This window comes from Recurvomyces mirabilis, assembly GCF_035927965.1.
Source record: "Recurvomyces mirabilis strain CCFEE 5264 chromosome Unknown scaffold_31, whole genome shotgun sequence".
Lineage (NCBI taxonomy): Eukaryota > Fungi > Ascomycota > Dothideomycetes > Mycosphaerellales > Teratosphaeriaceae > Recurvomyces > Recurvomyces mirabilis.
The window spans coordinates 253,853-277,641 of NW_027041965.1; the positions used below are offsets into that span (position 1 = coordinate 253,853).

The 23,789-nt window shown below is 52.9% G+C and overlaps 11 protein-coding genes across 11 annotated transcripts; 6 read left to right on the forward strand and 5 right to left on the reverse strand.

Annotated features, from left to right (window-relative positions):
* Positions 1 to 69: 69 nt before the first annotated feature.
* On the forward strand, positions 70 to 570 carry AOX2_1 (inducible alternative oxidase 2; the record flags this gene model as incomplete). The annotated part of the gene is made up of 2 exons (XM_064842132.1): positions 70 to 139; positions 290 to 570. 2 exons carry the CDS (start codon positions 70 to 72, stop codon positions 568 to 570), a joined length of 351 nt encoding a protein of 116 aa, XP_064690340.1.
* An 823-nt stretch (positions 571 to 1,393) lies between these two features.
* AOX2_2 (inducible alternative oxidase 2) lies at positions 1,394 to 2,634 on the forward strand (the record flags this gene model as incomplete). Its single annotated transcript, XM_064842133.1, has 4 exons — positions 1,394 to 1,851; positions 1,912 to 2,272; positions 2,332 to 2,470; positions 2,525 to 2,634. 4 exons carry the CDS (start codon positions 1,394 to 1,396, stop codon positions 2,632 to 2,634), a joined length of 1,068 nt encoding a protein of 355 aa, XP_064690341.1.
* Positions 2,635 to 2,913: 279 nt separating this feature from the next.
* Positions 2,914 to 6,027, reverse strand: SFB3 (COPII coat Sec23p-Sfb3p heterodimer component; the record flags this gene model as incomplete). Its single annotated transcript, XM_064842134.1, has 3 exons — positions 2,914 to 3,009; positions 3,081 to 3,992; positions 4,135 to 6,027. 3 exons carry the CDS (start codon positions 6,025 to 6,027, stop codon positions 2,914 to 2,916), a joined length of 2,901 nt encoding a protein of 966 aa, XP_064690342.1.
* Positions 6,028 to 6,687: 660 nt separating this feature from the next.
* Positions 6,688 to 8,287, forward strand: FPR3 (peptidylprolyl isomerase fpr3; the record flags this gene model as incomplete). The annotated part of the gene is made up of 2 exons (XM_064842135.1): positions 6,688 to 7,290; positions 7,343 to 8,287. The coding sequence occupies 2 exons, from the start codon at positions 6,688 to 6,690 to the stop codon at positions 8,285 to 8,287; spliced, it is 1,548 nt and encodes a 515-aa protein (XP_064690343.1).
* Positions 8,288 to 9,284: 997 nt separating this feature from the next.
* Positions 9,285 to 9,898, reverse strand: LTS14_009454 (uncharacterized protein; the record flags this gene model as incomplete). Its single annotated transcript, XM_064842136.1, has 4 exons — positions 9,285 to 9,419; positions 9,481 to 9,560; positions 9,622 to 9,675; positions 9,730 to 9,898. 4 exons carry the CDS (start codon positions 9,896 to 9,898, stop codon positions 9,285 to 9,287), a joined length of 438 nt encoding a protein of 145 aa, XP_064690344.1.
* A 1,314-nt stretch (positions 9,899 to 11,212) lies between these two features.
* On the reverse strand, positions 11,213 to 13,087 carry LTS14_009455 (uncharacterized protein; the record flags this gene model as incomplete). Its single annotated transcript, XM_064842137.1, has 4 exons — positions 11,213 to 11,872; positions 11,929 to 12,137; positions 12,196 to 12,364; positions 12,425 to 13,087. The coding sequence occupies 4 exons, from the start codon at positions 13,085 to 13,087 to the stop codon at positions 11,213 to 11,215; spliced, it is 1,701 nt and encodes a 566-aa protein (XP_064690345.1).
* Positions 13,088 to 14,847: 1,760 nt separating this feature from the next.
* On the forward strand, positions 14,848 to 15,390 carry LTS14_009456 (uncharacterized protein; the record flags this gene model as incomplete). Its single annotated transcript, XM_064842138.1, has 2 exons — positions 14,848 to 15,305; positions 15,354 to 15,390. 2 exons carry the CDS (start codon positions 14,848 to 14,850, stop codon positions 15,388 to 15,390), a joined length of 495 nt encoding a protein of 164 aa, XP_064690346.1.
* A 113-nt stretch (positions 15,391 to 15,503) lies between these two features.
* Positions 15,504 to 16,949, reverse strand: SPT3 (Transcription initiation protein spt3; the record flags this gene model as incomplete). Its single annotated transcript, XM_064842139.1, has 3 exons — positions 15,504 to 16,346; positions 16,396 to 16,485; positions 16,908 to 16,949. 3 exons carry the CDS (start codon positions 16,947 to 16,949, stop codon positions 15,504 to 15,506), a joined length of 975 nt encoding a protein of 324 aa, XP_064690347.1.
* A 266-nt stretch (positions 16,950 to 17,215) lies between these two features.
* DPH5 (diphthine synthase) lies at positions 17,216 to 18,134 on the forward strand (the record flags this gene model as incomplete). The annotated part of the gene is made up of 2 exons (XM_064842140.1): positions 17,216 to 17,350; positions 17,406 to 18,134. The coding sequence occupies 2 exons, from the start codon at positions 17,216 to 17,218 to the stop codon at positions 18,132 to 18,134; spliced, it is 864 nt and encodes a 287-aa protein (XP_064690348.1).
* An 85-nt stretch (positions 18,135 to 18,219) lies between these two features.
* LTS14_009459 (uncharacterized protein) lies at positions 18,220 to 21,562 on the reverse strand (the record flags this gene model as incomplete). The annotated part of the gene is made up of 2 exons (XM_064842141.1): positions 18,220 to 18,320; positions 18,394 to 21,562. The coding sequence occupies 2 exons, from the start codon at positions 21,560 to 21,562 to the stop codon at positions 18,220 to 18,222; spliced, it is 3,270 nt and encodes a 1,089-aa protein (XP_064690349.1).
* Positions 21,563 to 21,852: 290 nt separating this feature from the next.
* On the forward strand, positions 21,853 to 23,585 carry LPD1 (dihydrolipoamide dehydrogenase precursor; the record flags this gene model as incomplete). The annotated part of the gene is made up of 4 exons (XM_064842142.1): positions 21,853 to 21,997; positions 22,065 to 22,144; positions 22,203 to 22,907; positions 22,968 to 23,585. 4 exons carry the CDS (start codon positions 21,853 to 21,855, stop codon positions 23,583 to 23,585), a joined length of 1,548 nt encoding a protein of 515 aa, XP_064690350.1.
* Between the last annotated feature and the right edge of the window lie 204 nt (positions 23,586 to 23,789).

A 23,789-nucleotide genomic window follows, 5' to 3' on the forward strand; every position in this document is an offset into this window, starting at 1 on the left:
CAACTAATAAGACTTGTCGATGACTATGACGTAAGGATGAAAATCTGATGCAAGACGCCAAAAACCACAATGTTCCAAAACATGACCCTCTTCAATCTTGTTGCTCTAAATGGAAGAGGAAGCAAGCTATATGCGCTAAGTTAGTAATTCTGCCAAAACTATGTCCAAAAGAGTAGGTAGATCAGCAACTTCCTTCACTCTTGCTATGCTCTCATCTCACAGCCGAATAGATATCATACACTGTGGAGGGCGACGTCCAGGGAGTCAATTACCGGTAAGCGTTCATCAGACACCTCGTCAACTCCGAACCAACACGAACATAGCTCCTTTGCGGTAAAGCAAGCCAACAGTCTGAGCATTACCGGCCATGCAAAGAATATGAACGATGGCACTGTAGCCGGCGAAGCTCAAGGGAATGCCAGTGCAATCGATAGGTTTCTGCAGCACCTGAAGATGGGTCCATCTGCTGCAAAGGTGAAGAAGGTAGACCATCAGGAAATCGATACCAAGCAAAGCGACAATGGATTTGATCGGTACGTCGAAATCATGAGTGGCAAGCATTTCCCGTAATATGCTGATATGCGATAGTCTGTAACAAGTCCGCGACATCACAAGCATTAGTCTCTCCAGCGCATCGTCTAGTAAGACTAGGAGTAGGGCCCACAGAAGTCGTCGCTTGCTGTATTCGACCAAAGGACATGTAGCACCTGGACGCTGTGCTCGGAGAGATAAGCAGAGAGCATCACACTTCAGCCGTAAGATCTATCCCGCTGATCGTGGCAATGTAGCCTGATATAGGTCGCCATCCATGGTAGCATCACGCCATCCATGGTAGCATCACGACCGTAAGACTCTTCGAAGGCGCCTGAGCTGAACGTCCCGGCCGGTTTTCGTGGTGCACGTGACTGTGCATCGGAGCCGACTTTGCCCCCGCTATTGTCAGTCGTTAGTCTAAATCGGCACTCTCTTAAGGATAGAAATTAACGTTGCTTTGCGCACTCAGAGGGTTCTGTATCGTCAGGCTATGGCTGTCGGTCGATATGCATGGGCTTTATTGCCATTGTCGCGGCCATAGAAAAGAATTCCAAGGACATGGTGTCTCCAGAAACGCCTTCCGATTGGCTGCTAAACCTACCCGTACATTGCCGCACATGCCTCAGCTCAGGCACAGTCATCACTGTTTGCATCTTCCGGCTGCAGGCGTAGACCGCGTCGCCTGATTAGAAACGATCGTGGCATTGGCACTGAACATCTGACCATAGCATCTGAGCACGCACGTTTTCACTAGTATAAGAAGGAAGTGGCACCCTAACACAACACTTCCCTTTGTTCATCACAAACAATAACAACACAACTAATCATCACAACATCAACTCGCCACTCATCAACACCCATGAACTGCAGTCGCAGCATCACCGTCAACGCCTTACCAAAGCAGTCCGCTGCTAACATCCTCAAATCTCTCAATGGCCAGACAACCCTCATCTCAGCCCGGCCGGGCTTCATCGGTCTACATCAACACTATGGACACTCAAGACGAGCCTTCAGCACGACAAGACCGACTCTCATGAGAGAGTTCATGCCAGCGCCGGAGACAAACAAGATCAAGCAAACCGAAGCCATGTGGCAACACCCCATCTACACCTACGAGCAAATGGAAGCCGTTCGGATCGCTCACCGTGATGTCCGATCATGGTCCGACCGCGTCGCTCTTATAGTCTTGACGATCATGCGCTGGGGCATGGATTTCTGCACCGGCTACCGACACGACAAGGCGGTCGCTTTGGCGAAGAAAGATCCCAAGGCCGCTGTACAGAAGAGCACCATGAACGAGCGCAAGTGGATGATACGGTAAGTCTAAGCGCCACCATAATGCAGACCACCAAAGCATGTCACTGATACCAGCTCTAGCTTCATCTTCCTCGAAGCCATGGCCGCGGTCCCAGGCATGGTAGCCGGCATGCTCCGCCACTTCCACAGCGTCCGGCGCATGAAACGCGACAACGGCTGGATCGAGACTCTCCTCGAAGAATCCTACAACGAGCGCATGCACCTCCTCACCTTCCTCAAAATGGCCGAACCAGGCTGGTTCATGCGCCTGATGGTGCTCGGCGGGCAGGGAGTTTTCTTCAACGCGTTCGTGGCTTGCTATCTCGTCTCTCCGAGGACGTGCCACAGATTCGTAGGATATTTGGAGGAAGAGGCCGTGCTCACGTATACGAGGGTGATAGAGGATATAGATGCCGGGAAGTTGCCGGAGTTTGAGAAATGGGTGAGTGTGATACCGCAGCCTTAAAGACGTGTTTGAGTGGTCGCTAATAATGTTCACAGATGGCACCAGATATTGCGGTCGGGTACTGGAATATGCCGGAAGGCAATCGTACTATGCGGGATCTGCTCCTGTATATCCGCGCGGACGAGTCGAAGCATAGGGAGGTGAACCATACACTCGGCAACCTGGACCAGAAAGGTGAGCCTCTATACACAACATCAGCCATCAACCCCAATGCTAATTGCCCAACAGACGACCCCAACCCATACACCTCGAGGTTCAAGGACGAAGACAAGCCGCATCCAGTCAAGGATATCAAGTACCAGAGGCCGACGGGCTGGGAGCGCGAAGAATCCATTTGAGGCGTTGTAGCTGTTTGACCGAACTTTATCTACGTTACGAGCGCGCATGGCGTTCAACTAGGCCACCGGCCTCTTTCTCCACTTTTCTTCATTCCAGGCATTGGGTGTCCGTGGGCAAAGCTCGATAGAAGCAGTCGGTGTAAGGCCGAATATGCTACACGCGCAGTCCAAGAGCTGGAAGTTTCTGCTCGAGCCGGCGTAGCTCATCTCTCCTGGCTAGAGTATAAAGACAGAGGTGATACATGATTCCCATGTCGATCAAGCAGACCGATGAGCTTCTCACGTCCACGTCACAGCCCCGGTAATGCTGGAAATAGCATTACTGACCGTCTGGCTCACATCCTCGCCCGTGGTCTTATTCCTCTGTCCACTTAGCTGTGAATTCCGCAGGTTCGTCAGCAAACCACACCCTTTGACACATCCAAACATCGCTTATGACAACTCACCTCAGTCCCCACACCCCGATGCAGCATGACAAGCCAATCAACATAACTACTCGCCTCACCATTCCGATCCTCAAACAACAACCGCGCAAACTCAAACTCCGCCCCATCTAACCCTTGTCTTGCGAGCTGGATAGCCAAACCCTTGGATCCCCTCTGCTCCTCCATATGCAACAGGATATTCCGCACCTGAGCATTAAGATGCGTTTCCAGTACCGGCAGAGCCGCGAGATTAGCATCCAGAGCTTGAAGGCTATTGCAGCCTTCCCCGAAAAGGTCTTCCAGGAGATTCGGACTGACTTGTGCGTGCAGCCAGAGAAGTAATATCTGGCCGTTATCAACCAGATAAGCACCGCCTTCCTCGATCTGGGAGAAGGAGGTCCGGACCCCTCGAGGCATTTTCAGGTGGCCGTTCTCGTCCGCGAATCCTTCGTCTTGTTCCAGGGCGTGGATGGCGATCATGCGCGGGTACAAATACAAGCTGAGCTCGGCGGGACCCATACTCCGTATCATCCTCGCCTCCTGGATCCTACGGTCAGAAGGTTCTCGTCCTGCTTTCAGAGCGCGGGATTTCACAAGTCCGAGCATGAACATGGCGAATTCCTTCAGGTTCTCTGGTAGTACCAATTGGCCTGAAGGATGAGGATCGGAGAAGTTCTTGCGGTAGCCGGCTAGGATGTCGATGGATTTCTCCTGTAATGCCTGCCGGATTTCTTTCAGGCTACGCTCGCCGAGTTTGGAGATGGATTCTTTGGCCATTACCGTTATCACGGCATCTTGGTCCACAAATTTCATGCTTTCCCGTGCGGTTTCAGTTACGGAAGCGACGACATTGATGCATCGGACCCTTCGTTGGCCGGAGGTGGTGGTATAGAGTAGGGCGGCTTGGAAATGGGCGTCTAGTTTCGGGTCGAGCTGGTCAATCACTCATTAGCATCCGTTTCCCCACTTCATGTATATGCAGTGATGTAGAGAGAGAGGTAGAAAGGCGCACCTCAACATGCGTCGCCCTCCTCCTCTCCTCAACCGAAGCCACAGGATTCAACCGCACACTCACCTTCCCATCATAAGCAAAAGTAACACTCATCCCCGAATCCTGCGTCACACTCGCCAGTTCCAGATCCGCGCCGAAAGTGTGCTGAGTGAAATTCCCACTGTAGTGCGCCACTTGTAACCCGTTACTACACCGCACCTTCATCAGCGCCGCATAACCTTGTTCCCGCCTTAATGTATGCGAGATCTCTTTCGCCAAGCGGAGGCAGTCTCGTGGGTACGACCAGTTAGGATAATAGAACGTCTCGCCACCTGTCTTCTCGGCCACGAAGCCGATGGTGGCTATATCTAGATATCCACCCACTGGAGCGGCAAGGAAGAAATCAACGCCTACGCCAGCTTTGACCATTTCGGCTTGGCATTTCCGGAAACCGTCATGTTGCGGCTTCAGCAACTCCTTACTGTGGTCAGCGTCGTCGGCTTGGCTTTGGGAACCCTTGTCTCGTAGGACTAGTTTGCCAGGCCCGAAGGTAGGAAGGCTGTTCAGCGAGCAGATTATCTTGCCGCCGGTGCTTTCGAGAGCGGAAAGGGCGGCGTTGAGCGACGGCAGGAGGACGGGCTCGGGGTACTTGATGTTGGCGAACATGTTGGGGATCTGTCGGAGGAGTTTGGTAATGTTCTTCCGGCATTGTGCGGCGTCGACAAATAATCTCTCGCCGGATATTGCGGCGAAGGGGTCTTCTAGGTCGGATACGACGAGTTGTTGAGGCGCGGCGACGGAGGCGGAAACGTCGTAGAAGTGTACTTCGCGGTCAAAGGTCATGAAGCCCACCCTAGCGTCCGCAGGAACTTTGCTCGGTCGCACATCTGGATCAACCCCCTTCGTGGCTGCATCTTCTTCGTCACCAAAGATCGCAGCAAGTACTCCATCACATACTCCCTGCAGAAACCCACGGTTATACGCCTCAGCACTCACGTCCAGCAGAAACAGATACCGCATCGGCACGGGCTCTTTGGACCAGTACTCCTTCGGAACCAGGAACTCGCATGTTCCTAGCTGCAGCTCGGGCCTCTCGGCCCGATCAACTCTCACACCTTGCGGATCAGTAGGCGCAAAGTACTCCGGCGCTACTTCGTTCGGATGAGCACATAGGTTGCAAGTCATTCTGCTCCCGCCGTTGGAGAAGATCATGAAGGGGTTTATGTAAGCTCTACACCGCCGACAACGGGGTGGTCCTAATTCGCCGAAGTCGAGGACGGGGATGGCTTGTTCGCCGTCGCTTTGTTTGGCTAGGGGCTGCAGGACCAGACCAAGGGGTAGGCTAGTTGAAACCATTTGGTCGTGGGCGTTGGGAATGCAGTTCAGGGTTAATCGAGCATATTTCGGCGATGCATTTCCTTGGTCGAATGCTACGAAGGGTGTCGTTGCTGGTGGAGCGAGGTGCTGCTCCATGGTCGGGTAGATGTGGGTTTTGTAGTAGTCGGCTGGGCCGTCTCTGCTTGCGGGTACGCTGGGGATTTGATCTGGGTTGACTCGCGCTTGGTTGCCGCCGGGTGTCATGCCGGATTGTTGGCCTGGTTGCTGGCCGCCCATAGATATGGGTGTGCCTGAAGGTGCGCCATACTGCTGCTGCTGCTGCTGCTGAGTTGCAGCTCCGGGTGCTGAAGTTGGCATGGTCTGAGACTGCCATGGCTGTGTTGTCTGCTGCCAGGGAGCCTGTGCTGGACTCGAGCCTGGGTGTGGTTGTCCTGCTTGGCCATTCAGGTACTGTCCACCCTGCTGTGCTCCAGCGTATGGTTGTGAGGTCTGGCTAGGCTGCTCGATCTGGTGATATGCATGCCTATCCTTCTTCCTTCTTGCTGGTCCTGCACCACCTCCACCAAGGCCCATCTGCCCCACCTGCTGTGCCAACTGCTCCGCCCCATCCTGCTGGCCAGGTCGCCCGTAGTTCTGCATTATGCTTTACTCCAGGCTGCACACTCCACTGGAGCAGCCGGCAGACGATTCGTCAACTGGTGTGATGTGTCGACGCGATTGTCTGACTGATGATCGTCTTGTCAAGCACTTGGCACTGATGTCACCGGTATGGTCTGCTCTGATTGGATGTGTCCAGCAAACGAGTGTGCATGCATATGGAAGTTGACATTGGAGGGAGGTATTAGATATTATTACATTGACATGTGAACATCTGTTCAGATCAACGCTCAGGATTGAGAGTCAGCTGCGACGTGGCCCGCACAGTCTGATAGTCCGAACAGTCCCGCTTTTTACTGTGGTCTCTGCTTGCCTAACAACTCTGGCAGCAGTGGCAGCAGTAGTCGATGGGCGGGCGGTGGAAGACTTGCAACTCATATTCATCCCACAGAAGTTAGCCCACAACACGTGACGTATGCGGGCTCGAAAGATCCCCCGAGTTTCAACCACTAGCGCGAACTTTTCGAAAGCTCTGTGCATGAAAAGTTCGAGCTGGGTGGAAGCTACTTTGTATTTTAATCACTGCACCCACACAGCCCAGCAGTATACGCTCGGCTCAAACATAAGACACCAGACCAACGAAGGTCGACTACACCCTCCAAACACAGCCACAGCCACAGCCACAACAGCTCAGCCGTCGCCATGACATCCATGATTCCCATGGCCATGTTCGGCCAAGAAGTCCCGCCAGGCGATGTCGCGATCAAGGCCGAGGGTGATATCCCCGCCGCCTTCCGCATCACCATGGCTGCCATCGACCCGAGCGCCGTGCCTGAGGGCGAGGAAGGTCAGCCGCTGCGTGCCACCCTCAAGGTCATCCGCCAGCCTCTTGGCATGGAGGATGACTACGACAGCGAGGATGACGAGGAAGGCGACGAGTTCGATGTTGATCGCATGGATGCCATGTTCGCTGGTGCTGAGGATGACGAGGATGACGACGAGGATGAGGATCTGGCTGGTGGTCCAAGCGACCCTGCTAAGAGCAAGAAGGCTCGTGTTGAGGCCATGATCCGCAAGCTTGCCGAGGAGGAGGGCATGGATGTTGATGATGACGAGGAGGATGAAGACGACGAGGAGGATGCCAAGCCCAACGGCGTCAATGGTGTCAAGTCGGGCAAGTCCAAAGGCAAGATGCCGGTCGATATCGACGAAGATGAGGATGAGGAGGACGATGAGGACGATGATGATCTTGACAGCGAAGACTATGTCGAGGAGTTTGTCATCTGCACTCTCGACCCAGAGAAGGTACGTTCACTGCTGTCAAGCTCTGGATCCCGGCCGCTAACATCCTTCTCAGAACTACCAGCAACCCCTCGACATCACCATCGGCGAGGACGAGCGTGTCTTCTTCAAGGTCAGCGGTACTCACGCCGTCTACCTCACTGGCAACTATGTCGAGCCTGCAGCCGGCGGACCAGGCATGTACGACCCAGAGGATGATGAGGATGAAGACTACGACCTCGAGCCCGACATGGATGAGCTTGAGGATGACGAAGAAGACGAGCTCGACGATATGGAGGACCCACGTATCACCGAGATTGACGAGGAGGAAGTAGCACCCAAGCTCATCGAGATGGCCAGCAAGAAGGCAGACAAGAAGGGCAACAAGCGTCCCGCCGAGGATGAGGCCCAGACCCTTGACGAGATGATCAAGGATGCCAGCACTAATGGCGAGGCCAAGCTCAGCAAGAAGCAGCTCAAGAAGATGAAGAAGAATGACGGCACTGCCGCAGCTGTCGAGGACAAGTCTGCTGACGTCGCATCCTCTGCCAAATCAGACAAGAAAGTCCAGTTCGCCAAGGAGCTCGAGCAAGGTCCCACCCCAACCAAGGACACCAAGACCGCCGATAAGCCCGCCGCCGCTGCGAAGAAAGATAAGAACCAAGCATCCCTGGGCCCAAAGACCGTCCAAGGCGTAACCCTCGACGACAAGAAATTGGGTACCGGCCCTGCAGCCAAAGCCGGCGATCGTGTGGGTATGCGCTACATCGGCAAACTGCAAAAGGACAACAAAGTCTTTGACTCGAACAAGAAGGGCAAGCCTTTCACCTTCAAGCTCGGCAGCGGCGAGGTGATCAAGGGCTGGGATATTGGAATCCAGGGGATGAGTGTTGGGGGTGAGAGGCGTGTTACTATCCCTGCTCATCTCGCGTATGGATCCAAGGGCGCTGGGAGGGATATCCCGCCGAATTCGACCTTGGTGTTTGATGTTAAGTTGTTGGAGTTGAATAAGAGTAAGTAGGCCATTCGATCGACGGAATGAGTGTAAGGAGGTGGAGGCTGGGGGAAAAGAGCATGATGCGGATGGTGTGCTGAGCCCGAATGCTGCGTTTGCTTTTTCCACTTGCCTTTCAAACGATGGCGAGCGCGAGACCCTACTTTCCAGACCCAAGTGCTGGAGGGAAGGACGGGTCGTGGCTGTGTGTGTGCGAAAGGATGTCTGTATACAGGTCTGCGCACGACGATACCCGACTTGCATAGCGCGTGATGGGGCGTTTCTTGCAGGGATGATGGGTCTGCATGTATCATCAAAAAGCTTGCTTGTGTCGAAGGAGTCTCGTGGGTGAGGACCGGATTGCTATTGTACAGTTAGTGTGCTCGATACTTGCTGTAATAATGCTTATGGTCTTGCACGTCTCATGTGCGGTCTTTTGTGCTTGCAAGTTTTTGATGTGCAAGACCGCTGTGTGGGATCGAATAAGTTTCGTTGATGTCGCCTCAACACGAGTGGACTGGCGACTATCATTACGTGGACTGATAGCTTGGCAAGGGACGTTCAGTGGCCATGAAAGACGCTCACGTCCGCAGCTGTAGGGGGTGGTGGTGGTTGGGGTGGCTTCAAGCGTGGTACGTGATTCCCTTTTCCAGCTTACGCATCCGGTCTCCAGCGGCGACGAAGAGGCTGCTTACTTGAATAATGTAATGCCGAGTTGAAGCGATCATCATATCCATGGGTGGAGTAAGCGGAAATGGAAAGAGCGCTGGACTGTGTTGTGACTTTTTCTGATTTCCTTTTGCTTCAGCAGTAGAATTCGCTTCCTCGACCTGTATATACATATGAGATCCTCGTGGTGTATATAGTGTATGCCCCCTTTACAAACAATCAAGCATGTAAGCGTTGGGCCATGCAGTAAAACGCCTTCCAAACACCTGTCCCACCACTCATCCTGTTGCTATGCTATGCTTACATCTGGCAAAGAAATGTCAGCACCCATTATTGTTCTCGTAGCGTGGCGCTTTTATCGTCGAAGATTGATGGTCGGTGAGACAGTAGGGTCGAGCCGTAAAGTCGTCAGGATCAGGTCGACGTTAACGGTCGGGGTCAAGGTGGGACTTACGTTGATGTTGCCGAGGCTGTTGCCGGTGTTGCCACTCTGAGACGGAGGTTAGTATGGTGTTCGCTGATTGATGAATGATGATTGGGATTCGACTTACTCCGTTGCCGTTGCCATCGTTCGACCCTGCGCCGTCGCCGGCTGAGTTCCCGTTGCCGTCGCCTGAGCCGGAGCCGTTGCCTTGGTCGCTGTTAGTACGAGGGAGACTTGAGAGCGGAAGGCCGAGAAAGGCAAGACTGACCTGATCCTGATGCGTTTCCGCTGCCTGAACCGTTGCCGGCGGAGTTACCATCACCTAACAAAGCGTATCAGTATTCGCGTCATTCGAAAGATATGGTGTACTACGCACCACTACCATCCGCAGACGCAGTATTGCAGGAGCCGGTCAAGCCACCAAGGATACCGCCCAAGCCATCACAGCCGGAGGAGGTAGCGGCGACAGCGTTAGGTGCTGGGATGGCGAGGGCAGAGGAGAAGACCGCAGAGGCGAGGAGGGTGACGAAGATTGAGGCACGCATATTGTCGTTTTAGGTTGTTTGTTGAAGATGTTGGTTGGTGTGAATGTAGTATGGATAATAACGAAAGACTGTGAGTGAGGGTGTGAAAGTGCCGATAATCGATCAACGGCAGCAGGAGGATGTTCCCAAGTTGTTATATGTGAGGCATAGCCATCAGCGCCGTTGCGGCATGGTTGCGTTCTGTGCTAAGCATAAATCATCGTCCAATGCTATGCAGACCTCCGGATGTCGTCGAGGGCGAAGCCATGCCATTGGTCTACAGAGCCTCGGTATGTACGCTTGCGGGTTCTGCCTTCAGGTGGACTTACTCAAAGAGGAGATCCACTCGAATAGTAAGTTGCCGAGTGGATGATAAGCCTGGGACTATAGACGGAAGATCCGAGCAGTGTGAGAGGATGTATTGTGATGAGCGCTACCGGTGGATTTGCACGCTTCAGTTTATGGTGGAATCCAAGGTCATGTGAATGCCATCGAAGACCTTACAGCAGCCTTGCGATGTATGCTTGCCGTACAATCAGAATGTTGCTGGGCGGCCATGCTTAGCTGCAGCTGTACCATTTCTTTGGTTCCTTGACTGGCTGTCATCGCCAGCTAGAAGAAGTGTTTGAGCATGTACAATGCTGTACACCAGAAATGAGGTTTGCCGAAGCCATCGTTATGTAGTGGAGTATCCGAAGTATTCGTGTAGATCATTATCACCATCAGGTAATGCAGAAGGAATGGACATCTACCGAGCGCAAGTATAGCACTGAGCTTAGTCCTCGGGTCCCGCCAGGAAGCCGTTGACCATGACGATCATCATCCTGTTCCTGAATAGAACGAAATTATTCGACAAGATATCTCCGATTTACGGGTGGGCAAGGGAAAATTCTCAAGCTCGTCAATAGATGTAGTGCGGTTATCTGATCAGACAGTCGTGTTTCTGCCACGCATGTATGTCCTGAGGTGCTGGTGTCTTCGCATGTCGTGCAAACAGAGTCGCCGGTGATGCAAGGAAAGAAGGTTACGATAGCGCGCCGAGCTATGCTTCGATATAAGCTTCAGCCTCCGGGTAATAGCGCGTGGCGCTATGTGGGTATGGAACATCCTGGGTGACGATCTTTATACAGCTTGACATTTGGGTCATTTCCAATCAAGAATCTGGCCTCTTCTCCTTTCGTGCAGAACTGGTTGTCAATCTGCTCCTTTCTGCTTAGTGATTCCCACCACACACCTATGCAAGTGCACATGTCGCCTGATGTTGTGACACATACTCAGGCGGCGTCGAGCAGTTGCTCGCCACAGCAATCGCTATGTATTGGAAGTATCGTAGTCTCACGGCTGAGAGCCAACATCCAAGGAGGCCGTATAGTCTTGAAGGAACATATCCCACTCCTCAGAGCTAGGTAGCTCGATCTCACTCAGCAGTGGCAAATCTTTTGGCTGACTGGCTGTTGCGAGTGGGTAGCTTTGGAACATAGGATTGTTCGAGGTATCGTAAACGTGACCGAGGCTTGATGCGCCCTTGGCTCGTCTGGCTCTTACCGCAAGCCTCTCCAGTGGCCGTCGCAGCTGGGCTCGATGTCCGAGAGCGGCCGCAGAAAACTGGAAGAAGGCCACTTCAGTCACAGACCATCCACGATCAGCCAGCTCACCTTCGGGTATCAGCGCGAGGGCTGCGAACGCTACTGCTATACTGTGCCAATGTATCCACGGCGCCCAGCTCCATCCTGCCATGGTTGGGTCGTTCACGATAGCCTGGGCGTTCGATAACGCATCTATCGCAAATGGCAATAGATAGGCAGCGTCGAAAGGCACTTTCACATCGCACGAAGAAGCTTTGGTAGGGCGGATCGAATGTAGAAGAAGTGCTGCTCCAGTACTGCGGCCCAGCGCGATTGTGAACGCGTGCAGCGGGACGGTCGGATCGCAATAAGAAATGTACTCATCTTCGATAGTCTTGCGGAGCTCAACGATGTAGTCTCGTCGTTGTTTCTGTGGCAACATTGTCAGATCTCGTAACCGCTTCGCATTCGTCTTATTCTCCATACCCAAGACTCAGTTATTGAAGCGTGCCCGATCCGAGCTCCGTCTGCAATGTGCTGGAACATCAGCGAGCAAGTTGAATCAGTCCAACCTGTACGTGGAGAGACAGGTTCGATTGTGTAAGGTGAAATGTCGCTGTCATTGATATTAGATGGCCTTGGAGTGTCATAGGTACCCGGGAGGATCAGGGCATCAGAGGCCAGATCCACAGCTACTAATCGGGACGTCAGCATGCCAGTATATCGAAGTTCAGACAGCATCAATAGACTTACAGTTCAGATCCAGTACGCATAACGCGTGCCATAGTCGACGGTGCTGTTCGGTGGCGAACACGTTGCGGGTCGTCTTCTCCGTATGTATCTCGAGAGCGAGCGCAGAGCGTACAGCTACAGAGACCAGAGTCCAGGTACGTCGTGTGATGTCGGTATGTCTGCACATGGCCTGATAGACTTAGCATGCAGTGATGTGTCAATCCACATTCTTCAGTGTAGCCACACTTACCAGGTAGATCACAAGGCATTGTAATGTCAAGAAGTCATTCGAAACCAGATAATCAGCGCGTGCTAGTGCTGCCTCAGCCATCGAGCGATATTGAGCGACCGCCTCCACAGACGAGACTCCTAAAAGCGCTCTACACTGTACATCGCTGATGGTCGCAACAGCAGCGAAGTATAATACAAACTTGAGCGCAACTACTGAATTGCTGCCGTCTTCATAATCAAGGTAAGGTAACCCTTGCTGCATATGGCCACACACTGAGGGACCATGCAGTACCTTGAACACCGGATCAACGTTGCGGAAGTAAATCGAGCAGAACTCGTAGACCAGCAGTGTCGGAGGGTGCAGAAGTAGCACAGAAGGCACCAGACCTCCTACGATCGGATCGATCAATGGTGGGCCAGACGAGCTGCTAGTGTCTGTTGGGGTGTGCACCTCATCGGCCAGGTCTGTGTCTGCATCCGTTACATCGGTGTGGAGCTCAAGTTCGATTTCATCCAGGGCGCCTTTCAATGACGTCCAAAAGGCGCTTCCGAGGTACTGTGATCGGGACTGTGGAGCGACCTGGTTGTTCTCCAGGACAGCAGGTTCGCCAGATGAGGTCGAGTGCTGCTGCTCGTCGATGGCGGAATGGACACGAGCCTGGGTCTGCATCTGCGACAACATGGCTTCCAGTTTTACCAAGCGAGCTTCGGTACCTTCATCGCGTTTCCTACGTCCTCCAGCTCTGCCGCGAGGCAATCGCGCATCGTCTACTGGTTCGCATCGGTTGCCATTCTTCGTGCACTGTCCACACGGCAAGTCTCGGTCGCACTTAATCTTGCGTTTTTGACATCCACGGCAGGCAAGTCGCTTGGTATGTGGTGGAAGAGCAGATCCAGATCCCTGAGCTTGGCCTGGTATCTCCATTTAAGCGACACCTTTGAGTGAATTGGTAGGTAATGGGGCGATACAAGGCGATATCAGCTGTCCAATGCCGCCCCACAAATATGTGTTCCACGCTTCGGTCCTTTGTGACCGCCTTCGCGACAGCTGGCAGGTCAAGACTCCATGTTCATGTTCTGAGCTGTTATGTTCGATCGTGGGTCCAGATGCTCTAATTAATTACTCATCCTTCCGAAGTCTCTCTACTCCAACTTAGGCTTAGCTTATCCCGTCTTGAACCAGACGTTCTCCCCGACAGTAGAATATATATGCACACCACGACTTGGCTTCCCTCTCCAACATCCCCATCCTAGGATACATGTACGCCGTCGCAACATATGGTTGTTACTATTTGCGAATGTCCTGCAATGCTCGTGACAGAGCTGATCGAGATGAAGCTGACCGTGGCTCCCGTTCTGCACGGATGATGCAGCTTCAACAATAGGCACAGCTTGAGAGTGGCCCCCAAACCGGTTGGTAGCATGATTGCAAGCTATGTCGCTTAGGACACGCGGGAGGCCTTACCAATTCTACTGTGAGGTGGCCTCAGTCGCTGTTATCTCGATGACTTTTCACGCTCGCAAGCTGCCGTTCAGTGTTGAGACTCAGGAGCCGCTGAAACAACAGTAATGTTGTCGTCTGAGAAGTCTAGCAGAGCGCAGCTAGAGGTCGATGTAGGGAGATCACCAAGACCCACAGCTATACGAATCACTACTGAACCCAGCAGCCTGCAGCCGACTCGAACGCTACCTTGGACGATGCCGAATACCTGTACGACACCAAATCCGCATGTGAGAGATGAAGTTCCGGCATTTTGATGACCAGGGTGCAGCACTACGACGTCCGCAGCAGATGTATCTACCGAAGCCTTCAAGAATGTACATGGAAGAAGGTACCATCGATTCGAGGATGATGCCTACTTTCTACCCAACGATGTGAGCCCCCATACTGTGAGACTCGCAGTGTCGGAGAGCTGACTATGTTTAGGACACCGAGATTAAGCGTCTGGGTGAGCTCTAAGACATTTCGAGCCAGAACATCCGCGCACTAACGATGAGTATAGATCTGCAGCACTATTGTTGGACAGTCAGCTTGAACGGGTTGTGCAGAGCACCCATCAATAAGCAGACGCAGCATGTGCTAGATGTCGGAACTGGGACTGGTGGGTTTAGCAGTATCTCGTGCTACGTACTGTCTGCTAAGCTGGTACAGGCATTTGGGCGATAGAGTTTGCAAAAGCTCATCCGGATATTGAAGTCATTGGCACTGCCTTGTGAGTCATGCCGCGTACAATCTTCTCCGGACCTTGAATGTTGCCAAAATCTATTGATCTTTCTTATCGTTGGAAAGTGTGGAATTTAGACCATCTGACAGTTCTCAGGTCACCCATACAGCCTGATTTCGTGCCTCCAAACTGCCGTTTCATTGTCGCCAACGCAGAGCACGCCTGAAGATTCGACCGCAAGTTCTCATATATCCACACTCGCATGCTCACAGTAGGGATGCACGACTGGCCAGGCTTCTTCAAGCAAGTTTGGGACAACCTCGAACCTGACGGCTGGCTGGAAACGAGCGAGGTGCAATTTCCCTGCAGACGTGCCGATCAGGAAGACCAGAAACCTTCTCCGTTCGTCCAGTGGGGCGAAAACGTCCTGCAAGGCACTCGCAAAGCTGGCATCGACGCTGCAGCCAACGAGAAATTCAGTGATCAGCTTCGAGCTCAAGGCTTTATCCAGATCGATCGTGTGGACGTGCAGTGGCCGATCAAACCGTGGGCGAAAGGCGACAAGAATAAGTACCTAGGCAAGCTCCTATACCGCAACACACTCGATGCCGTACCCGCCATTGCCACTGGAGTATTTACCAGGTGCTTAGGCTGGAGTAAAGATCAAGTCGACACATTCTGCAAAGAAGTAATCGAGGATGTTGATGACAAGGAGAGCCACTTCTATTATCCAATGTGAGTTCGGTTCGCTGCGTACTGCACTGCCCGGCTGATCACATGTAGGGTGCTCCATTTAGCTCAGAAGCCGCTCGATGCGTGATCTTTAGATCCAAATAGACGAGGAAAGCACCGTAGTCCGAATGATACAGCCATAATCTAATGAACACCAAATAGCGCCATCGCTAAGCCAAGATTGCGAACGTTAATAGTCTTTCAAATGAGCTTCAGAGGCCGCTGCCAATTGCCTTTTGGAATATGTGACATGTACCGACTCTTCAGATCCGGCTTCTGCAAGCGCCTGTAAGCCTCCTGGATGTGCTTTGGTCCAACGGGCGTGCGTGCTTCCTCGGGTGGGTCGAAAAGTCCAGGCTCACGTCTTCGCTTGCGCCCTCGCTTCTCCTCATCTCCACCACTTTCTCGCTTGAGCGCGTCTTCTGCAGCCTTGACATGGAGTGCCTCCTCCGTGAGCAAAGTCACGATCTCATATGTCAAGAAACCTAGAATATCCACAATGTCGTCGTTGGGCTTTGAATCTGTGACAACACCGAAGCCTGCCCATTCTCGAAAGCGTTTACCTTTGCGGAAAGTAAAAGAAGCCTGGCGACACTCGCTAAAGTGGAGATACTCTTGAGCATCCATGCCTTTGGTCCGCTCGTCAGCTTGCTTGAGTCGTTGCAGCGTAGCCGCGTTCATCTCCTCTTCCTCTTCGTCCTCTTCATCCTCGCGCTCTGGCACTTGCTCACTGTAGAAGCTAGAAACGTCCCATGGAAGCCCAACCTTCGCCTTCTTGTTCTTGCTGTTTCGTGTGCCAACAGCAGGGCCAGTACCGAGTGTGGGGTCGTTGCCAGCAAGGTCAAAGTCGTCAACGCCGCCCGCATCTCCGCCACCTCCACCTTTCTCGTCACTATCTTTGGCGCTCTTGCGTACGTCCTTCCATGACAGAAAGGTCCGTAGGCGCGAGACTTTTGCTTTGTCGTGGCGAATCAGGAATATCAAGTCGTCCGTACTAATCGTGCGTACACCTCGCCGCGCTGCAAGATCTGTGGCGCGTTTGAGCTACATTTGAAGTCAGCGCAGTTTAAGTTGAATTGAATGCTTGCGATACCATTTCCATGACCTGCTGCTGTACAATGTTCTCGATCATGCTTGTTGTTTCTGGAGAGACATCTCCAGTTTCTCCAGATACAAACATCATCTACAATGAGAATGTCAGCATGTCTTCACGTTTGTAGCTATGGCACAGAACTTCGTTCGACATCTGATATTTCGTGATCATAGAGGCAGCCCTTTTCGCGGCGCCTTGGCAGCTGTTCTTCTTCTTCTGGAATTTCTAAGTCCGGCGGGATAGATGGAGTCATCGACGTGTGCTGCTCCATGACTGCCACTGGATAATCGTTCCGGTGTGTAATGTACCAAAGTTGTAATCCATCTGCGACGCAACCAGACAGGTTGCTAGGACTTGCGATTCGACAATGCTAGGCGGAGCCTACCACACAGACTACGAGGACCGTGAAGGAACGACCTCAGATCTGCACGACGCTGTCCGAATCCAGAAGACCATTCGGTTGTATTGGCAGTTGCGTTGTAGTGTACAATCACGGAGAAAGGAAGACTGACCTGTTGAATCTCCGTTCTGTATTTCGTGCGGGTATCCGCCATGATGGGCTGTAGCGACTGATGGCAGCCGTTCGAATCTCCGAGCCGACTTTGCCTTGCTTACTGCGATGATGTTTACGAGAGGTAGTAAGAAGCGGACTAAGTGATGAGATCGAATCGAAGAGGTGTTGCAGCTCGTGCGCAAGTCGAAGCTAGTCAGCAGGCCGTTGGTGCAGAAGATCTGCAACTCTAAATATAAGCTTGTTGTCCGCCATTTTCTGCATCGAGATTGTGGATTCTGAATACAGACTTGACCACATATCACGGGCATGCTCTACATAATCGGCTTAGGCCTCGCAGACGAGCGTGATGTCTCAGTCAAAGGTCTGGAGATCATTCGCAAAGCCGAAAGAGTGTACCTAGAAGCCTACACAGCCGTCCTTCTCGTAGACCAGGCGCAATTGGTGAGTGGCTGTACATAACGGCTCATCTGGAAAGAAAACTAACACGGCGAAGTAGGAATCCTACTACGGCCGCTCAGTCATCCTCGCCGACCGCGAAAAAGTAGAGTCCCAATCCGATGAGATCCTATCCGGAGCCCATGAAGAGGACATCGCCTTCCTGGTAGTCGGCGACCCCTTCAGCGCCACCACACACACGGACCTGGCTTTACGATGTCGGCAACATGACCCTCCCATTCAAACACGAACACTTCCCAATGCATCTATTCTCACAGCCGTAGGGGCCACGGGTCTCAGTCTGTACAGCTTCGGACAGACAGTGAGTATGGTCTTCTTTACCGAGAACTGGAAACCTAGCTCTTTCTATGACCGCGTTGCGGAGAACGTGAGTCTCGGCCTACATACGCTGGTACTTCTGGATATCAAAGTCAAAGAACCTGATCTCGTAGCCATGGCACGAGGCAAGATCGTCTACGAGCCTCCGCGATTCATGACGGTGGCGCAATGTGCTTCTCAAATGCTAGAAGTGGAGGAGGAACGACAGCAGGGGATCTGCGGGAAGGAGAGTCTCGCTGTAGGAGTGGCTAGGTTGGGCAGTGAGGATCAAGTTATTGTGGCGGGGACGTTGGAGGAGTTGGCCGTGGCAGATTTAGGGAAGCCGTTGCATAGTTTGGTACTGTGTGGGAAGAAGATGCATGAGATGGAGTGGGAGTATGTAAGGGGCTTTGCGGTGGACGAGGGAAAGTTTGATCGATTGTGGAAGGCAAATTATGCTGGCAAGGCATGAGTGTGGCGAGAAATGTTCATCTGGTTAGGATGATAGCATCTCTGACCAGTGTTGTGACAACATCACTTCGAGAATAATTGCAGACTTATTGAAGCTTGAAGTTGTCTTCGTTGAGCGTCCCGTACAACGTCTCGATTTCGGCGCTCACAGCTTGTATATCTTCTGATAATTGTCCAGTGACGAGAACTGCATTGTTGTCAGCATTGAAAAAGGCCTCGAGCGCAGAGCCAGTCGGGCCAGTCAGACATTGCATGCTTACCATAGGCATAGAGCAACTCATAATCCTGCTCAGTAGTAATATCCCGTCCCTCGCCCCCCTGGCGAAATTCAGATATCTTCGCCAGCAATCGATCCCGCGTATGGTCGATGGAAGGGAGAACATCATTGAGCGGATACTCGAGCTTGACACTACTGGCCAATACAGAAAACAAGTGGCTAATACGAGCAGATAGTGCGAACCGCTCAGGTCGTGTGTACCGTAGGACTGCGGCTTCTCCGGGCGTATATTGCAGGTTCTTGCTTATCACGACGTTCATAGCGTGGAAAGCGTCGAGCATTCGTCCTGTACGCTCCAGTATTCGGCCAATAAGCTTGTCAGGGAAAGGACCACGGAGCTCCCACTCGGATGTAGCGGCCTTGCGTAGACCTTCCAGGTTCGATAGAAATGATTGTAGTGTAGCCTCTTCCCGGATGTCCATGTAGCTGCTTCGCGGCTCTCCGAGTAAGAACATGGCGAGGGGATCACGTTTCCATACCAGGCCCATACGAAGCCAAAGGACACACAGACCATCCTTTAGCTTTCGTCTAGCTGAGATGGGCCAGATGAAGCGTGTGATGACGATTGCCCAAAGGCAGCCGACGATGACTGCTACGAGGCGATGAAGGACGATGCTCCATATGGCTGGGTCTATGCCGCCTTCATCGTCGTCGTTGTCATCGTCTCGGATAGAGAGGCTGTAGGAGTACAGTGCACCGAGATTGTAAGTCAGCAGAATAAACCGAGCCATCGGTCCTTCTCCAAGAGCCAGCATGAGGTAGAAACACCCAAGTGCCATCAACCAGCCGAAGAAGCCAAGTAGCCAAGGGTTGGCATCGCCGTGGTCACTTGATACGACCCATGCTACGATAGCCAGGAGAGCACCGATACAAGTCCCGATCAACCGCTTGATGCTGGTAGTATTGGATGCGCCAACCGTCATCGAGCACACGGCCATGTACGACACCAGGCCCCACTCACCACGCCAATGCACGAAGAAAGGTCTTGTCTCAGGCAAGAAGGCCGGTAGAGCGTACAGCAGAGCACCAAGGCCGACTTTGATGGCGAACCGTACGTCGTCTCGCCGGAAGATGTGGAGTGCTCGGTAGAGACTGTAGGACCAGGGTCGATTAGCAGAGGCCTTTTCCGGATCGGCGAATGCATCTGCTTGTTGTACGTGGGCAGGAATATCACGAGGCATGTCGTACTCTTCGCTGTGATCGTGGAAGCGTTTCGAAGGTAGTGGCTGGTCTGTAGAGTGCTGACGTTCTCCGCGTGGCCACCAGGGAGCAAGCCATCTCCACGAATGTCTAGGTGTCTGCATCTCGGCTTTCAGATCTTCTAGCAGCTTCAGATAGGTGAGCACATCTTCGGCGAAATCTAGCAGTGAAAACGAGAAGTGCCCACAGCATGCCGACACCTCCTCGATATCAGCCAGCACAGCTTCGAGTCTTGTCTCGCCCATCGTGGACTTCGCGGGACTGCTTATCTGAAAGCTAGACGGGGCTTTCGCACCCTTCCCACCCTGCTGGGAAGCGAGCCCAGCAGCATTGATCGCACGACTAGCATGGAGCTTGCGCAGAGCATCGGCACGGGCTTGCCGGTACATCTCGATAGCACGCTGTAGGCTAGAGTGGAAGTTCTCATTCACCGCGACTTCCACATTCGGGACACCAGCGTACATGGACCAGATACCTGCATTTGGTTTCTGCTGGAACGGCAGCTCGTCAAGGATCTGCTTGATAGTGTATACGAGTGACTTAGTCGGCGGCCCGAGCTGAGCTATGAATGCGAGGAACATATCGCCAGGTGACTTCATAGACATTGGTGTGTCTAGGTAGGTGATAGAGTCGATGCTGGCCCGTCTGTCTGGCGTGATCGCGGTGTCGATGCCAACAGATGGCCTGTGCACACCTTCCGTGTCGTCCTCTGGATCCTCCGTGATGCGGTCGAGTATGTTCGGGCGTGCATCTTGCGTCTTCGTGGGTAACATTGTGCCGTTCACGTTCCCGTTCGTCGCAGGCTGTGTAAACGCATCGTCCATAAAGGAGAACTGTGCAAAAGCAGCACTTCTCAAGCCACCAAGATCTTGAGCAAGACCGATCAGGCAGTCCACAATCCTTGCTTCTAGATCATACTGCCGCTCCTTGCCAAGCAAGCACAGCTCGCGCTTTGCTTCACCTAGATTCTTACTCATCGAGCCAGAGGATGCCTGTTGATCACTTGTCAACTTCTTGTAGTACTCGTCCTCAAGATCAGAGCGGCGACCAGACAGAAAAGCTCGAGTGATGCTGATGAGAATGTCGGCAAGCAGATCAGTGTTCTTCTCCACATCCTTGACAAGCGAGCCACGTGCCGTGGTAGGTAATACAAGAATATTGACAGCAGTCACGATGACAACTCCCATGACAACCATAAACAGGACCTGGAGCACTCTTTCGTGAGAGAAAGATCCAGCTTGAACAGCGCCCTCCTTGATCAAGACCGTGATACATCCGAGCGAAGCCAGCGAACAAGCCACGTTCACAAGTGGATGTCCAAGTCGTTGCTTCACCCACGCGACCAAGCCGAGGCCCCCACCAATGAAAACGACGAGCACGATGGCATGTCCTACAGCTAGGAGATCTTGTCGGCCGAATAGCATACTGATCGTCATTGAAGTAAAGCTGACAAAAGCGGAGTAGAGCAGCGCAATCACTGCTAGGACAGTAGCTTCATGCATCGAGCCAATCGATCGAGCAGGATGGAACCATACTGTCACAGTGGCGACCATGTGCTTACTATCTTGCCTGTCTCCGATGAATCCAGCGATCGCAGGAACGAAAGTAGCCAGTGAACCGATCAAGTAAGCGAGAGCACACTTGAAGATGCCGAGCCCAGTCTTGGAGGTTGCAAATTGCCAGCCTTTGGTAGTCTGTTGCTTGGCTAGCTCCTGGAAGTGAAGCCATTTAGAGCTGCCTTGTCGGTTGGCTGTGGCACCATCGTCCAGTAAGGGCGTGGTCTCATCATCGCCGCTTAGGCGGTGTGTAGCCTCCCGTAATGTGAATGTCCGCTTCGATCTCTCCCCAGTCGATGGCGATATAAAGGAGGCACGCCGCAGTCTTCGATTCCAGAACCGGCCCTTGTTCTCCGGCAATGCTGGAGAAGATGCGCCGCCATTACTCGCTGCCATTGCGGCGCTGTCACCAAGCGCTCAAGTGGTGTCCATGCTGACGTGACCTCGTCGAAGGTTCTTGTCTGCTTACATGAGGAGGTGTAAACATCGGGAGTGTGGCGCAAACCACAGTCTAGTGGCACGGCTTCTATCGGGCCGTTTCGGACAATGGCCTCCGGCGGAAGCTTTCATGAACACAGAAACAGCTCTCAACTTTAGCTACTGCTCATCATACATACCAATCTCACCAGACGCCTTTACGACATCGCCTCCTCTCCTCATCTACGTCTAGCTGGTCTCTATTCACGATGCTATCTCGACTCGCGCCTCGAGCGGCGATTCGTACGGCTTTCCAGGCACAGAAGTCGACGCCACATTTGCTTCGCGCAGCTCCCATCACATCCCTGTTCGGAGACCGGATATCACAACGGAGAGGATATGCCACGCCTGCTGGTATGTCAGGACATCAGATAATATAAGAGCCACGGGATGAGAGGATCATGCTAATATCTATGCGTAGAGGAGAGAGACTTAGTAATCATCGGCGGTGGTGTGGCGGGCTATGTCGCCGCCATAAAAGCAGGGCAGGAGGGTCTGAAGGTATGCCATGATGAGTACATTGGGCCATGTACGCCGCTGACTGAATATACTAAAACAGGTAGCATGCATAGAGAAACGTGGCTCCCTCGGCGGCACCTGTCTGAACGTTGGCTGCATCCCGTCCAAATCCCTCCTCAACAATTCCCACCTCTATCACCAGATCCTCCACGATTCCAAACATCGCGGTATCGAAGTCGGCGATGTTAAGCTCAATCTCAAGCAGATGATGAGCGCCAAGGAGACCTCCGTCAACGGCCTGACGAAGGGTATCGAATTCCTGTTCAAGAAGAACAATGTCGAGTATATCAAGGGTACCGGTGCATTTGCGGACGAGCACACGATTGCGGTAAACCTCGTGGATGGTGGAGAGACGAGTGTAAGGGGCAAGAACATCTTCATCGCGACTGGAAGTGAAAGCACACCGTTCCCAGGTTTGACGATCGATGAGAAGAAGGTCATTACATCAACTGGTGCCATTGCATTGGACAAGGTGCCTAAGAAGATGATCGTGATCGGTGGCGGTATTATCGGTCTGGAAATGGCTTCCGTCTGGAGCAGGTTAGGTGCCGATGTCACAATTGTAGAGTTCTTGGGCCAGATCGGTGGACCAGGTATGGATGCCGAGATCGCAAAGAACACCCAGAAGATCTTTGCGAAGCAGGGCATGAAGTTCAAGCTCAACACCAAGGTTGCCGGTGGAGACGACAGCGGAGACCTAGTCAAGCTCAACCTGGAAGCTGCCAAGGGTGGAAAGGAGGAGACCGTATGTCAAAAGCACCCGGCCTATTCTTCCTCTAATCCTTACTAACATGATTGATCCCAGGTCGAAGCAGACGTAGTCCTAGTAGCCATCGGCCGTCGCGCCTACACCTCCGGCCTGGGTCTCGAAAATATCGGTCTCGAAACCGATGACCGCGGCCGCCTAGTAATCGACAGCGAATACCGGACCAAGATTCCTCACATCCGCGTGATTGGCGACTGTACCTTTGGCCCCATGTTAGCGCACAAAGCCGAGGAGGAAGCCGTTGCCGCGGTGGAGTTCCTGACCAAGAACTACGGACATGTGAATTATAACGCCATCCCGAGTGTAATGTACACCCATCCCGAAGTCGCCTGGGTCGGTCAGAACGAAGCCGAGCTAAAAGAGGCCGGTGTAAAGTACAAGGTTGGCTCCTTCCCATTCTCCGCCAACTCCCGAGCGAAAACGAATCTGGATACGGAGGGTATGGTGAAGTTCCTTGCGGACGCGGAGACGGATAGGATTTTGGGTGTGCACATTATCGGGCCTAACGCGGGAGAGATGATTGCTGAGGGGACGTTGGCGTTGGAATATGGAGCGAGTACGGAGGATGTTGGACGAACGAGCCATGCGCATCCCACGCTGGCTGAGGCGTTCAAGGAGGCTGCGATGGCTACTTATGGCAAGGCTATCCATTATTAGGCGTGGTCTAGTTTGGGGCCATGCATTGCGAGGAGACGAGGAGCCAGTGGCGATCAGAAAGGAAGGAGCGTGGTTTCAACTTGAGGGGGCGAGGCGTCAACATTGTGGCACTGCGAATTTTTGTGTATACCTCTGTTCACCGTAGCTGCATGCTGTAAAGTATTTTTGTTCGAACGTCTCATCTACTGAATCGCTAATGTCAAT